This window comes from Carcharhinus amblyrhynchos, chromosome 7, assembly GCF_965287045.1.
Source record: "Carcharhinus amblyrhynchos chromosome 7, sCarAmb.v2.hapA, whole genome shotgun sequence".
NCBI lineage: Eukaryota > Metazoa > Chordata > Chondrichthyes > Carcharhiniformes > Carcharhinidae > Carcharhinus > Carcharhinus amblyrhynchos.
Genome location: NC_137330.1, coordinates 118666648 through 118682287, shown reverse-complemented (window position 1 = coordinate 118682287; position 15640 = coordinate 118666648). Strand labels below are relative to the sequence as shown.

Genomic DNA, 15640 nt, shown 5'->3' with positions numbered 1-15640 from the left:
GACAAAGTTAAAGGCAGAGGGTTCCAGAGCACTCAGATCCTTTTCAGCACAAGTCATTTATCAGCCTTAGCTCCTGTTTCACAGAATCAAAATCAGCAGTCGCTGTGATCCCGGGGCAGATTGTGTCTTGTTAGTTTCTCCTCTTCATTCCTCAGTCTTGTTGGAGTCACACTCAAGGTCTTTCCCCCGATACGTCCCCAGCACAACCTACACAGTGAGAGGAAACACCAACTACAAACAGCACATCCGAGTTCAACACTGTCCTGTTTGATGAATGTGCTGCCAACTAGTGCGGTGTTAAGAGTGTTAGACAGTGTCACAGTAAGATATACACTGTAACGTCACTAGTTTTCTACATGTGTGGATGGGTAAAAGCGAGGTAAAGTTTATTTATTAGTCACAATTAAGGCTTACATTAACACTGCAATGAAGTTACTATGAAATTCCCCTAGTCGCCACACTTTGGCCCAATCAGCATGTTTTTCAGACAATGGGAGGAAACCAGAGCACCCGGAGGAAACCCACGCAGACACGGGGAGAATGTGCAGCCTGCACACAGATAGTGACCCGAGCCGGGAATCGAACCCAAGTTCCTGACGCTGTGAGGCACCAGTGCTAACCACTGTGGCACCCAGATGGATGTTGGTGACCATCAGTAAAATTATAGGGGTATAGATAAGGTGAACAGTTGGAAGCTTTTTCCCAGGGTAGAAATGGCAATTACAAGGGGGCACAAGTTCAAGGTAAGGGGGGGAAAGGTTCAGTGGAGGTGTGCGGGGAGAAGTATTTTTTACACAGAGGGTGGTGAGGGAGTGGAATGCACTGCCAAGTGAGATGGTTGAGACAGTTACATTAGCGACATTTAAGACTTATCTGGATAGATACATGAACAAATGGGGAATAGGGGGATACTGGCGGTTGATTGAGATAGGACAGTATTAGAGGGTCGAAGGGCCTGTTCTGGTCCTGTATTATTCTTGTATGGCCATCTTTCATTGCCAGGAGACACAGTGGGCATAGAAACACCACTCTGGACCAACTGAGCTGAGTGGCCTGTTGCTGTAAATTTACTGCAATGTTGTATAAAAGTGCCCGTTCTGTTTCTTTAGTGTCCTGAGAGATTTCAATGCCTTCCGATGCCAGCGCTGTCACTTCAGGGGGGAAACACAGCCTTCGTCCTACAGTCAGAACCTCAGAGTTTCCAAGTGGAATGTGGAATACGCACCAGGTCCCAAGAATATTTGCTGGTAATGTACAACACCTTCCAAAGAAGTTGTTCCGTTTTCAGATTCTCTCACAAACCTTGGTGGTACAGCACAGGAGGCCACTCAGCACATCGAATCTGACCCACTCTTCCAAAGGGCCATCCAGTTAGTCTCACGCTGTGGGCAGAATTTTATCCGCACATCCACCCGAGGTTCGTACGATCCCGCCCAAGGCCAACAGAGAATGCTGTTCTCCCAACCTCAATGCCCCCAGTAACCAGGATGGGTGTGCCAGTAATATTCCAGCTAATCTTTCCCCATATCCCTGAAAGTTGCTTACCTTCAATTAATGAAGTAATTCCCCTTTAAATGAACATAAGAACATAAGAAATAGGAGCAGGAGCAGGCCATCCAGCCCTTCGAGCCTGCCCCGCCATTCAATAAGATCATGGCTGATCTGAAGTGGATCAGTTCCACTTTCCCGCCCTCTCCCCATAACCTTTAATTCCCTTGTCTGTCAAAAATCTATCTACCCGTGACTTAAATATATTTAGTGAGGCAGCCTCCACCACTTCAACAGGCAGAGAATTCCAGAGATTCACCACCCTTTGAGTGAAGAAATTCCTCCTCAACTCTGTTCTAAACTGCGCCCCCCTCCGTTTTGAGGCTGTGCTCTCTAGTCCTACTGTCCTTTCCAAGCGGGAAGAATCTCTCTACCTTTATCCTATCCATCCCCTTCATTATCTTATACGTCTCTACAAGATCCCCCCTCAGCCTTCTAAACTCCAACGAGTACAGACCCAGTCTATTTAGTCTCTCTTCATAGTCTAAACCCCTCAACTCCAGTATCAGCCTAGTGAACCTCCTCTGCACTCCCTCCAAGGCCAAAATATCCTTGCGCAAGTGCGGCGACCAAAACTGCACACAGTACTCCAGCTGCGGCCTCACCAGTGCCCTGTACAATTGCAGCAAGACCTCCCTGCTTTTATATTCTATCCCCCTCACTATAAAGGCCAAATATGTGATGTAATTGAATATGTCTCCACCACTGTGTTGGGATGTGAGGGCCTGGGTGGGATTGTGGTCGGTGCAGACTCGATGGGCCGAAGGGCCTCTTGATGCACTGTAGGGTTCTATGATTCACCCTATCAGGCAGTGTATTCCAAATCCTAATCACTTGTCGGGCAGAATTATAGAATGGTTACAGCGCAGCAGGAAGCAGTGGTGTATTGGGAATGTCGCCATACTGGAAATCCAAAGGTCCAGGCTAATACGGCAGCTGGTAGAATTTAAATTCAATTAAAAGGTAGCCTCGTGTCCTGTCCCACTGGCAGGTCAGGCCCACCAGGAGTATTAACTGATCCTGAGGAGCCCTGACAGGATGGATGTAGAGAGAATATCTCCTCTTGTTGAAGAATCTCAAACTAAGGCTCACTGTTCAAAAATAAGGGATTGCCCATTGAGGGAGAAGAATATTTTTCTCTCAGAGAGCAGTGTGTCTTTGGAGCAGCTTAGAGGCTGGGAATTCTGCAGTGAGGAACTCATTCCCTTGACATCTTCAAGGCAAGACTCAGATGTGTGACGTGATTCCAGAAGCCCAACACCATTGAGAACAAAGCAGTTGTTCACTGAGTCCACTTGGTTGGCACCCCATCCACCACTTTAAATATTTCTTCCATCCCACCAGTGCACAGTGGCAGCAGTGTGTACCATCTACAAGATGCACTACAGGAACCAACTCAAGAACAGTTTCTTCCCTGCTGCCAGACTTTTAAATGGACCTACCATAGATTAAGATCATCTTTCTCTACATCCTAGCTATCACTGTAACACAATATTCTGCACTCTCTCCTTTCCTACTCCCCTATGTACTCTATGAATGGTATGTTTTGTTTGTATTGTGCACAAGAAACAATACATTTCACTGCATCCCAATACATGTGACAATAATAAATCATATCAAAGCAACAAATTCCAATTATCCAATTTGTGGTCCCCACAAGACATACAAACAAGATCCAAGCTGACAGGATGAGGCACTGCATCCCATCCTGGGCTTGATCTTAGCCAAAAGGCCGAGATGGCTTTGAAAAATTGCATCAGGTTAGTTAAACCTCGCTGGCTACATATATCACTGACTCTCCCCTGGCCTGGGAGATCAGCCTTTCCCGATCACCGACTCTCCCCTAGCCCGGGAGATCAGCCTTTCCCGATCACTGACTCTCCCCTGGCCTGGGAGATCAGCCTTTCCCGATCACTGACTCTCCCTTAGCCCGGGAGATCAGCCTTTCCCGATCATTGACTCTCCCCTGGCCTGGGAGATCAGCCTTTCCCGATCATTGACTCTCCCCTGGCCTGGGAGATCAGCCTTTCCCGATCATTGACTCTCCCCTGGCCTGGGAGATCAGCCTTTCCCGATCATTGACTCTCCCCTGCCAAGTCTTTTAGTCCCTAATTTGCCCCACTTTACCACCTTTTCACTATTTATATCCCGAGAGAAGTCTTGATTCCCTTATTCTGTCAGTCTTTCTTCATACTGTTTTTACTTTCTTAATTCCCTTCTGAATCATTGATATGGAATTAAAAATCTTCTCTTAGGTTCCCTGCTTTGTCATTCACTTACACTGATGTTTTATAACTATTGACCCTTCAAGCGTTAGAAACCGTTTCTCTTCATTTAAAAACAGATATGGTAATTTAGCTGTTAATAGTCAAGTAACCAGAGGCCTGTTCTAATGATCTAGAGTGAAATTCCACCATGGTAACTAGAGAATTATAATTCAATTAATTAAATAGATCTGAACTATAAATCAGGCATTAGGAATGGGACCGATTGACACAGAATAGAATCCTTCAGTGCAGAAGGAGGCCATTTGGCCCATCGAGCCTGCACCACCCACAGTCCCACCCAGGTCCTATCCCCGTAACCCCATGCATTTACCCTAGCTAATCCCCCTGACACTAAGGGGCAATTTAGCATAGCCAAACAGCATAACCCGCACATCTTTGGATTGTGGGAGGAAACCGGAGCACCCGGAGGAAACCCATGCAGGTACGGAGAATGTGACCCAAGCCAGGAATTGAACCTGGGTCCGTGGCACTGGGAGGCAGCAGTGCTAACTGCTGTGCCGTCCACAGATGAACTGTTGAATGACTCAGCTTTGTAAGACTGAGCCAGGAGTGTTGGCAGGAGATTTCAGCAGTTGATTGGGAGAGAGGAGTTGATGATGTGGATATGGGGTAACGGAGCAGATGGTTTATAGATTTTTGTGGATGTGGGGTTATGTGCTTTGATGACGGGAACCCTAGTTCCTAACATTGTGCTGTCTCTCGTTGCCCAACAGGGAGAATATCTCCGTCCAGGGACTTCACTGGTGGAGTCGCTGCATCTTAATAAACCTTCTACTGTTTGTTTTGCTGTTTTTTCTCACCACTCCATCGATTGTATTGTCCACTATAGACAAGTTCAATGTCACCCGGCCTATCCGTTACCTCAATGTAAGTATAGCCATTCTTCTCTCTCGTTTCTTCTCCATCCAGTTTCTTCCTCCCTTCTACTGAGGGTGCTGGTTCTTCATGTGGGGGTAAATGCTGTCTTACCTGTGCCACTGGCCCAGGAGGTAAATACTCTCTTACCTGTGTCATTTAACCTGTGGATAAATGCTCGCTCTTACCTGTGCCAATGGCCCTGGGGGGGCGGGGTGGGGTGTAAAAGCTCTCTTACCTGTGCCCTGGGCCCTGTGGGGTAAATGCTCTGTTACCTGTGCCATTGACCCTGGGGGTAAATGCTCTCTTACCTGTGCACTGGCCCTGGGGGTAAATGCTCTCTTACCTGTGCACTGGCCCTGAGGGTAAATGCTCCCATAGCACTGGCCCTGAGGGTAAATGCTCCCTTACCTGTGCCATTGGCCCTGTGGGGTGGGGGGGTGGGGGTAAACGCTCTGTTACCTGTGCCATTAGCCCTGGAGAGTAGACACTCTCTTACAGTGCCTGCAGGCTATATTTGCTGTTTTTTAATTGATTTTCTAATGTTAAATTACAACGACCAGTCTCACTTACCCTCTCATTGCCTTTAACTGCAGAGTCCTATCATCAGTCAGTTTGTCCCCACACTTCTGCTGTGGGCCTTCTCCTCTCTGCTGCCCACAATGGTGTACTATTCAGCCTATTTTGAGGGTCACTGGACAAGGTAGGAAATCTGCAGTTGTGTATATTTGTCAGAATCTATTTTTAATATATTTCTGTTTTTCTTAAATAAGAATCATTAATCTAAATGTTTCCCCGCTCCTCGTCTTCCTAAAGGTGCTGCCATGTTGCTGGGGTGGGGTTCATGATTGGCCATCCAATCAGGACACACTTGTTCTTGTACAGGAACAACACACTTTGGGTTTCCAGAGGGGCTCCTGTATTGGAGCAGATCTCGTCCTTGTCTAATGCCTACCCACACACACAGACTAACTGTGCAGAGAGATGACAGCAAACTGTGGGCTACCGTGTAGTGTCCTTAACCAGTGCCCGAGACCAGCTAACCTAGTACAGGTCCCAGGGCAAAGTAAGAACCTATTTGAAGTGTTTGGATAAAGAGCAGCACAGCGGGAAGCACTGCTGCCTCACGGTGCCAGGGGCCCGAGCTCAATTCTGGCCTCAGGTCACTATTTGTGTGGAATTTGCTCATTCTCCGTGTCTGTGGGGGTTTCCTCCGGGTGTTCTGGTTTCCTCCCACAGTCTGAAAGATGGGCGGGTTAGGTGAATTGACCATGCTGAATTGCCCCTTAATGTCAGGGGATTAACAGAGTAAATATGTGGGGTTATGGGAATAGGGCCTGGGTGGGATTGGGGTCAGTGATGGGCCAAATGGTCTCCTCCTGCACTAAAGGATTTTATGAGATTTTAATTCAATGATACCTCTCACCCGTGAGATCTGTTGAAAATTCAGATCAGTGAACTGATTTACTCGTTCACCCGTGTTGTTCTGTTGCTCACGTCAGACCTCTGTTTCTTCAAATGGTGCACACAACATCTGTTCATACACATAGAGCTAAGAGAGAAGCCCCACTGCCTCACCCAGCCTGTCCCATCCAGTTTTGATACTGAGTCCATCCCGGTATGTACAAGCCCTTAGATCATAGAATCCCTACAGTGCAGGAGGCCATTCAGCCCATTGAGTCTGCACCAACCACAGTCCTACCCAGGCCCTACCCCTGTAACCCCATGCATTTTCCCTAGCTAGTTCCCCTGACACTAAGGGGGAATTTAGCATGGCCAATCCACCTAACCCGCACATCTTTGGACTCTGGGAGGAAACCCACCCAGACACGGGGAGAATGTTCAAACTCCACACAGACAGTAAACCAACGCCGGGAATCGAACCCGTGTCCCAGGTGCTGTGAGGCAGCAGTGCTAACCACTGTGTCACCGTGCCTTGTCCACTTGAAACCAGATGATCTCCCAGAAGAGGCAAAATACCAGATTAAGAAAGCTCAGGAAACTGTGGACGCGTCTGGGGAGTTTCTCTCCAGCCCTTTTAGGCTTAAGGACATAAGAACCAGGAGCAGGAGTAGGCCATCTGGCCTCTCGGGCCTGCTCCGCCATTCAATAAGATCATGGCTGAACTTTCCGTGGACTCAGCTCCACTTATCCTTAATTCCTTTCCGGTTCAAAAATGTATCTATCTGTGCCTTACAGACATTCGATGAGGGAGCCTCAACTGCTTCACTGGGCAGGGAATTCCACAGATTCACAACCCCCTGGGTGATAACTCCGGCCTGTCTGCTTTGTGCAGTGATGACACTTTAATCAGAATGATCTCCCCCATGTCAGACACAGGTCCAGCTTTCACTGGAAGGAACGGAGTTAATTTGGCTGCAGCATGTTCCAAAGGTCCACTGTCCCTCTGGGAAAAGAACCACCTCCTGAGATCTGGCCTTGTGTAACCCTAGGCCCTCCCAGAATCTTTAATTGGAGCAAACTGTCAACTCACAACACTTGTTACTTCACCATCTTATCAGCCTTTAACTAATAGAAGGTCATCAGCAACTTATGCACTCACTCAACTACTTACTGGATTAATTCCTTATCCTCCCACACAGCTTCTGAGGGAATTAAAGATTCAAAAGTTACGATCCACCAAAGGTGGACTGGGTAATATCCAAAACGTTGTGTTTCTTCTGCAGTGATTGCTCAGTTTTTCAGTATCGCTCAGGACTGAAAGGAAGTGGTCCTCATCAGCATCTCTGGTTCTCTGCCCTAAGGTCAATCAGCTCAGCAAATGGGCAGCCCTTAGTTCAGAGCAGCCCTTTCACTGTAAACCCTCATTACCACAGGAAATAGTTGATGCTAAAACATTGAATGTATTCGAGAGGCGGCTGGATATAGCACTCGGGGTGAATGGGATCAAAGGTTATGGGGAGAAAGCAGGATTAGGCTATTGAGTTGGATGATCAGCCATGATCGTGATGAATGGTGGAACAGGCTCGAAGGGCTGAATGGCCTCCTCCTGCTCCTATGTTTCTGTAACCTTATTGCTTGAAGAACCTCTTTTTTTCAAAAGGATTAGAATCATAGAATCAGAACAGTGCAGAAGGAGGCCATTCTGCTCATTGAATCAGCACTGACCACAATCCCATCCAGGCCCTATTCCTGTAATCCCACTTATTTATCTTGCTAAACACTAGGGTCAATTTACCATGGTCCATCAACCTAACACACACATCTTTGGAAACTGGAGCACCTGGAGGAAATTCACGCAGACACGGGAAGAATGTGCAAACTCCACACAGACAGTGACCCGAGGCCCGAATCAAACTGGGTCTCTGGCGCTGAGAGGCAGTAGTGCTAACCACTGTGCAAAAGTGCTGCATTTATTCAATAATGCTGAAGAATACAGGTATTTTCTTTCAAATGCAGCAATCTTCATGCCGCTCTTAGCACTCCTCCGTGTGTCCTCCCCTCCTGGGTGAGGCAGGTAGATCGCCTTATGTTGCAGATGTGATGACTGCACTCTCTTCCTACCTTTTGGCTCCGTTACACCTGTCTCTGGTTGCCCACCTACAAGACCATTCTACTCTGGCAAGTCTCAATGGCTGTTGCATCCAGTTTGACGATTAAACAGACCAGTAGCTTGCACAGTCCAAAGATGTGTGGATTAGGTTTACTGGCCATGATAAATTGACCCTAATGTCAGGGGGGTTTAGCAGAGTAAATGAGGGTTACTGGAATAGGGCCTGGGTGGGACTGTGGTCAGTACAGACTCAGTGGGCCAAATGGCCTCCTTCTGTACTGTAGGGATCCTATGATTACTGCACCAAATACACGCAGTTTAAGTTCACTAATAAAACAGGAAGGGACTGAGCCTTGGGGAATCCCCAACTTCTATTTGAGAACAGTGCTATTTGTACAGACCTTTAATCAATTTGGAATACATTTCTTAATATCTCCCGTGACACCATGGGACCTAATTTTATCACACCAAGAATGCTTGGAATTCTCGGAGCCACTGACTTCACCTTTTAGGAAAAACAGGATTGAGTCAAATGTGGCGTTGCTTTCTGCAGCTGCATTCAGTGTTCACTGGTAATTCTAAAGCCTGGTTCAGGAATGGGGCTGGGGCTGGGTGGTGGCACAGTGGTTAGCACTGCTGCCTCACAGCGCCAGGGACGCAGGTTCAATTCCCGGCTTGTGTCATTGTTTGTGTGGAGTCTGCTCGTTCTTCCCGTGTCTGTGTGGGTTTCCTCTTTCAATCTGAAAGACGTGCTGGTTAGATTCATTGGTCATGTTAAATACTCCCTCAACGTATCCCAACAGGCACCGGAGTGTGGCAACTAGGAGATTTTCACAGTAACTTCATTGCAGTGTTAATGTAAGCCTATTGTGACACTGATAAAGAAACGAAATGAAATTCTCGTTTCCCGCAGGTCTGCAGAAAACCGTGTCACCATGCACAAACTCTACAGCTTCCTCATTATAATGGTGCTGATACTGCCATCTCTGGGCCTCTCTAGGTAAGGTCTCCATCAACACTGGAACAGAGCCACCTGATTTATAAAATAAGTCATTTTTGGGATGTGGGAAATGCTGCATTTATTGTCCATCCTGAGTGAATTGATACAGCTCATGGCCACCAGAGGACGGTTAAGATTTAACCACTGAGATAAAATACTGGGGGTGCTGGAATCTGAAAGAAAAACAGAAAATGCTGGAAAATCGTAGCAGGTCTGACAGTATCTGTGGAGAGACAATAGATCCAACATTGAGTCTGGATGTGTCTTTCAGATTTGAAATGTCAGCTCTGTTCTCGTTCCACAGATGCTGTCAGACCTGCTGAGATTTTCCAGCATTTTGTGTGTAAACTACCCTGCTATGGGACTGGTGTTGCATGTAGACCCAACCATGTAAGGACCAACGCGACTTTAAAATGTGTTTTGTGTTCACAGCCCAATGCAGTCTATGCTGGTATGTCCTGGGCCACTGTCTATACCTTAGAAGGTTTAGAGTTTGGAGGGAACATTGGAAAGGACAGGCATGTCTCTAGCCTTGAACGATTTTAGTGAAACAGTTTGTTTTTAATGATAATGTGACAGGTTCATGGTCACTTTTACTGCTATCAACCTATTTCCAGATTTTAAGAAAAACTAAGTTCACATTCATAAATTTTAATCCTCTGTCCCAAGTCTGTCTACTTAAGGATAAAATAGTTCGTCCTTTGTGAAGCATATTGCAGGGTTTGAGAAAAAGCACCACAGAAATGTATAAACAAATAAATAAATTGCATAGAGAGATCATAAAAGCTTCTCTAGGAATAAAAAAAATAGTGAGACTAAATGTGGGTCCCTTAGAGGCAGTGATAGAAGGAATTATAATGGAAAACTATTTATTTATTCATTCATGGGACATGGGTGTTGCTGGCTGGCCAGCATTTATTGTCCATTCCTAATTGCCCTTGAAGGACAATTGAGGGTCAGTCACATTGCTGTGGCTCTGTAGTCACATGTATGCCAGACCAAGTTTTCTTCCCTAAAGGGCATTAATGAACTGGATGGGTTTTTCCAACAACTGACAATGGTTTCATGGTCACCAATAGGTTCTTAATTCCGGATTTTTTTTTTGAATTCAGATTCCCCCATCTGCTGTGGCAGGATTCGAACCCAGCTCACCAGAACATTAGCTGAGTTTCTGGATTAATAGTCCACAATAATACCACTTGGCCATTGCCTCCCCATCTATAATAGCAATTATTAAACAAATACTTTGTATCTGTCTTCACATTTGTAGAAAACGCAAAGTAATTGCAGAAACAACGAGGGATTTAAAGATGTTAATGTTAGTAAAGAAAAGCTACTGGAGAAATTACTGGGACTAAAAGCCAACAAATTCTCTGAACCGGATGGCTGATACCCTAAAGGTTTTAAAGATGAGGCTGCAGAAATAGTGGATGGATTTGTTGTGATCTCCTGTTAAGCTGATATTAAAGTGTATTTCAATGGACTGCACAGTGAAATTGAAAGAGATCAAAGATTTTCAATAGAATAGAGAGGGTTTCAAAGATTTCAGCTTTCGAGGAATGCTCGGGGACTTCAAATAAAAGCTGTGTAAATAGCATGGGCTGAGTGAACAGCTCTGGAGAGGGAAACTCTCTGGTGAAAGTGATATCTCCTTTTTTGTCAAAGGACTTCAAAGGGGTCTGCTCACACCTGCAGCTTCTGAGAGAAAGGAAAATCTCTTTGGGTGGGATTGTTGGTACAAGCTCGATTGGTCGAATGGCCTCCTTCTGCACTGTAGGGATTCTATGGGTTGTACAATTTGAACCCTTTTAAAGTTCGGTCTCTTGGCTTGATCCTCTTGAGCTTTTATTCATTCTTCCAAAGAGACATATTGGACTCAAAATGTTAATGATGTTTCTCTCTCCACAGATGCTGCCAGACCGGCTGAGTTTTTCCAACACTTTGTTTTGATTTTAGATTTCCAGAATTTGCTGTATTTTGCTTTAAATCAATTCTGTACTTTGATTAACTATCTTAACTGACTGACCCTTTCCTGTGCTGCTCTGTGTTACAGTCTAGATGTCTTCTTTCGATGGCTCTTTGACAAGAGTTTTCTGGAACTAGCCAAGATTAGATTCGAGTGAGTATTCTTTCCTTGATGCTGGTTATGTGCAGCAGGAATAAGCGATCCACTTGGAAAGGGATGAATTTATGGGAGAGATGAGGTAGTGTGCAATGGACTTGATAAATTTGTGGGGGTGAAGGTTTTTAAGGATGGATAATTGGGTAAGGGCACCTTTGAGAAATGGATTTATGGGGTGGGGTTAAATTTGTAAGGGATGGTATGTGTATGTATGTATACACGCAGGATGAATGATAGAGATTGATGCCTGTGTGGAGGCATGAGGGATGAATTAATGACAAACATACAAGGAGTGGGTTTACAGGACAGGCGTATGCGTGATGTGTTTGTAGATTGTGAGGGTAAATGAGTGGGGTATATTTGAGACTTGGCTTTAGGGATGGATGTGTAAGAGATGGGTTTGTGGTGTATGTATGGGGGGTGGTGTGGGGATTGCTTTATATGGGTGGAATTATAAGGGATCTGGCAGGGGGAATTGGGGGGGGTGATTGCTGAAAGACATCACCCTGCCCTTTCCTTCTGCTCCCCGTCCTCCAAATCAGTGGCTCCTTACCCGTGGCACACATATCACCCTCGCTGTCCTGTGGCTTGCGTCTCTTGCTGATCCTTGTTCTTCAGTTGTTGCATTCTTAGCAGCAGTCGGTTGCCGCTGCTGGTGCAGAGGTGTTTGCCTCTAACTCCCCACTGGATGCTGTCATCTTCTCCTATTTCCAGGTGCGTGTTTCTCCCAGATCAGGGCGCCTTCTTTGTGAATTATGTCATTGCATCTGCCTTCATTGGGAACTCGATGGCGCTCCTTCGTATCCCCAGCCTGCTGCTGTACGCTTTCAGAATGTTTATGGTCAAATCAACAGCAGAGAAAAAAGTCATCAAACAGGTGGGTCCTGCTCCTCTCTGTAGGTTTGCCAGTGAGTGGCCGTCATTGTGTAGGGCCACAATTCATGTCTGGAACTTAAACAGAAGATCATTCAGCAGCCTCCCCTGTGCCTCGTGAATTCCACTCGTCCTTGTAACACCTCCAATTCAGAAGCTGCCAAACGGGTGAAGTTAGTTAGCTTGAGATGATTTCTGATGCTGTCAGAGCTTTCAGAATATTTTGTAGCCTTGTTTCTAATTAATTTGTGGAACATGGGTGTCACTGGTTGGCCAGTATTTATTGCCAATCCCTTGTTGCCCTTGGAGGGCAGTTGAGAGTCAACCACATTGCTGTGGCTCTGGAGTCACATGTAGGTCAGACCAGGTAAGGATGGCAGATTTCCTTCCCTAAAGGACATTAGTAAAGCAGATGGGTTTTTCCGACAATTGATAATGGTTTCATGATCATCAGTAGATTCTTAATTCCAGATTTTTTAAAATTCAAATTCCACCACCTGCTGAGGTGGGATTTCAACCCTGGACATTAGCTGAGTTTCTGGGTTAAAGTCTAGGACAATACCACTAGGCTATCACCTCCCCTGACACTCACCTACCAATTAACTCCATCCCCTGCACTGTAGGGATTCTATGAATTTATATTGAAGAACTATTGGATAGGATACCTGGAGATGATCCAGCTGATCTTTCAGAACAGGGCCAGTTGTTTAAGTCTCTTAAACAGTGGTTTAAGTCTCATTGAAAGGAAATCTCCTTAATTTCCACCCAAACCTCTTCCACCACTGGTATGTTCCACGTATCTATTCACACCTCTGGCTAAATCTATGAAATCACAATGCAATTTGAGTCTTTCAGAAACCTAATAGCTGTTCCAGTGAAATCATCACCAAAATTAGCATATTTTGGTTCTAAATCACCACTAGGCACCAAGTATTAAATTAAATAAGTATTAAATAGTATTGATATTAGTGATTATAGAAAACATACAATAAATTACTTTGATATGCAGTGACTTATGCAGGTGAACACGGAATCCAATTTGTGCGCTGGAACGTCACGAAAACAGCAAAAAGACAAATGGTCAATCTAATTTGAGGATGTGGGGTGGTATGGTGGCATAGTGGTTAGCACTGCTGCCTCTCAGTACCAGGGACCCAGGTTCAATTCCAGCCTCAGGTCACTGTCTGTGTAGAGTTTGCATGTTCTCTCCATGTCTGCATGGATTTCCTCTGGGTGCTCCAGTTTCCTCCCACAGACCATGATGTGCGTGCAAGTTAGGTTAATTGGCTATGCTAAATTAACCCTAGTGCCAAGGGATTAATATAAGCCTGCTCACCATAACCCTTAATTCCTTTATTGTTCAAAAATTTACCTATGCTTGCCTTAAAAACATTCAATGAGGTAGCCCCAACTGCTTCACTGGGCAGGGAATTCCACAGATTCACAATCCTTTGTGAAGAAGTCCCTCCTCAACTCAGTCCTAAATCTGCTCTTCCTTATTTTGAGGGCGTGCCCCCTAGTTCTACTTTCACCCACCAGTGGAAACAACTTCCCTGCTTCTATCTTATCTATTCCCTTCATAATCTTAGATGTTTCTTATAAGATCTCCCCTCATTCTTCTGAATTCCAATGAGTATAGCCCCAGTCTACTCACTCTCTCCTCATAAGCCAACCCTCTCGACTCCGGAATCAACCTAGTGAATCTCCTCTGCACCCCCTCCAGTGCCAGTATATCCTTTCTCAAGTAAGGAGACCAAAACTGTACACAGTATTCCAGGTGTGGCCTCACCAGCACCTTATACAACTACAACATAATCTCGCTGTTTTTAAACTCCATCCCTCGAGCAATGAAGGACAAAATTCCATTTACCTTCTTAATTACCTGCTGCACCAGCAAACCAACTCCTTGAGATTCCTGCACAAGGACACTCAGGTCCCTCTGCACAGCAGCATGCTGCAATCTTTTACCATTTAAAATAATAGTCCATTTTGCTGTTATTCTTACCAAAATGGATGGCCTCACATTTACCAACATTGTACTCCATCTTGCCCACTCACTTAGATTATCTATATCCCTTTGAAGACTTTCAGCTACCTTTGCACACTTCGCTCTTCCACCCATCTTAGTGTCATCTGGATACATTATACTTGGTTCCCAACTCCAAATCATCTATGTAAATCGTAAACAATTGCAGTCCCAACACTGATTCCTGAGGGACACCACTAGTCACTGATCTCCAACCAGAGGAATACCCATTTACCCCCATTCTTTGCTTTCTGTTAGTTAACCAATCCTCTATCCATGCTAATACATTATCCGTAACACCGCGCACCTTTATATTATGTAGCAGTCTTTGGTGTGGCACCTTGTCAAATGCCTTCTGGAAATCCAGATACACCACATCCATTGGTTCTCCATTGTCCACTGCACATGTATGTTCTGAAAGAATTCCACCAAATTAGTCAAACATGACCTGCCCTTCATGAACACATGCTGCGTCTTACCAATGGGACAATTTATACCCAGATGCCTCGCTATTTCTTCCTTGATGATAGATTCAAGCACTTTCCCTCCTACAGAAGTTAAGCTAACCAGCCTATAGTTACCTGCCTTTTGTCTACCTCCTTTTTTAAACAGTGGCCTTACATTTGCTGTTTTCCAATCTGTGGGAACCACCCCAGAGTCCAGTAAATTTTGGTTATTTTCATTAGTGCATTTGCTATTTTTCCCACCATCTCTTTTAGTATCCTGGGATGCATTTCATCAGGACCAGGAGACTTGTCTATCTTTAGACCCATTAATTTGCCCAACACTACCTCTTTCATGATAATGGTAGTTTCTAGGTTCTCACCTGCCGTATCCTTCCTGTCATCAATTTTTGGCATGTTATTTGTCTTCCACTGTGAAGACCAACACAAAATACCTGTTCAAGGCCTCAGCCATTTTCTCATTTCCAGTTATTGCATCCCGCTTCTTGCCCTCTAAAGGACCAATGTTTACTTTTACTACTGTTTTTCGCTTTATGTATTTGTAGAAACGTTTGCTATTTGTTTTTATATTCTGAGCTAGTTTACTCTCATAATCCATCTTACCTTTCTTTATAGCTTTTTTTCATGGCTTTCTGCTGATCTTTAAAGATCTTCCAATTCTCTAAGTTCCCACTAACCTTTGCCACTTTGTATGCATTTTCTTTCAATTTGATACTCTTTATTTCCTTAGATATCCATGGTGGATGATCTCTTTCTACAGTCCTTCCTTATCACTGGTATATACTTTTGCTGAGCATTGTAAAAGATCACTTTGAAAGTCCTCCACTGTTCCTCAATTGTCCCACCATAAAGTTTTTGCTCCCAGTGTACCTTAGCCAACTCCTCCCTCATCCATTTATAGTCTCCTTTGTTTAAGCACAAGACATTGGTATTGGATTTTACCATCTCAC

General features: G+C 45.0%; 1 protein-coding gene across 1 annotated transcript in view; it reads left to right on the top strand.

Annotated features, from left to right (window-relative positions):
• The window catches only part of LOC145345237 (mechanosensitive cation channel TMEM63B-like), an 87731-nt gene that overhangs the window by 62686 nt on the left and 9405 nt on the right, over positions 1 to 15640 (top strand). Inside the window, 6 exon segments of the mRNA XM_080193020.1 lie at positions 1110 to 1247; positions 4550 to 4703; positions 5288 to 5394; positions 9119 to 9205; positions 11259 to 11324; positions 12042 to 12204. Of these exon segments, the coding sequence (XP_080049146.1) occupies positions 1110 to 1247; positions 4550 to 4703; positions 5288 to 5394; positions 9119 to 9205; positions 11259 to 11324; positions 12042 to 12204 (715 nt within the window).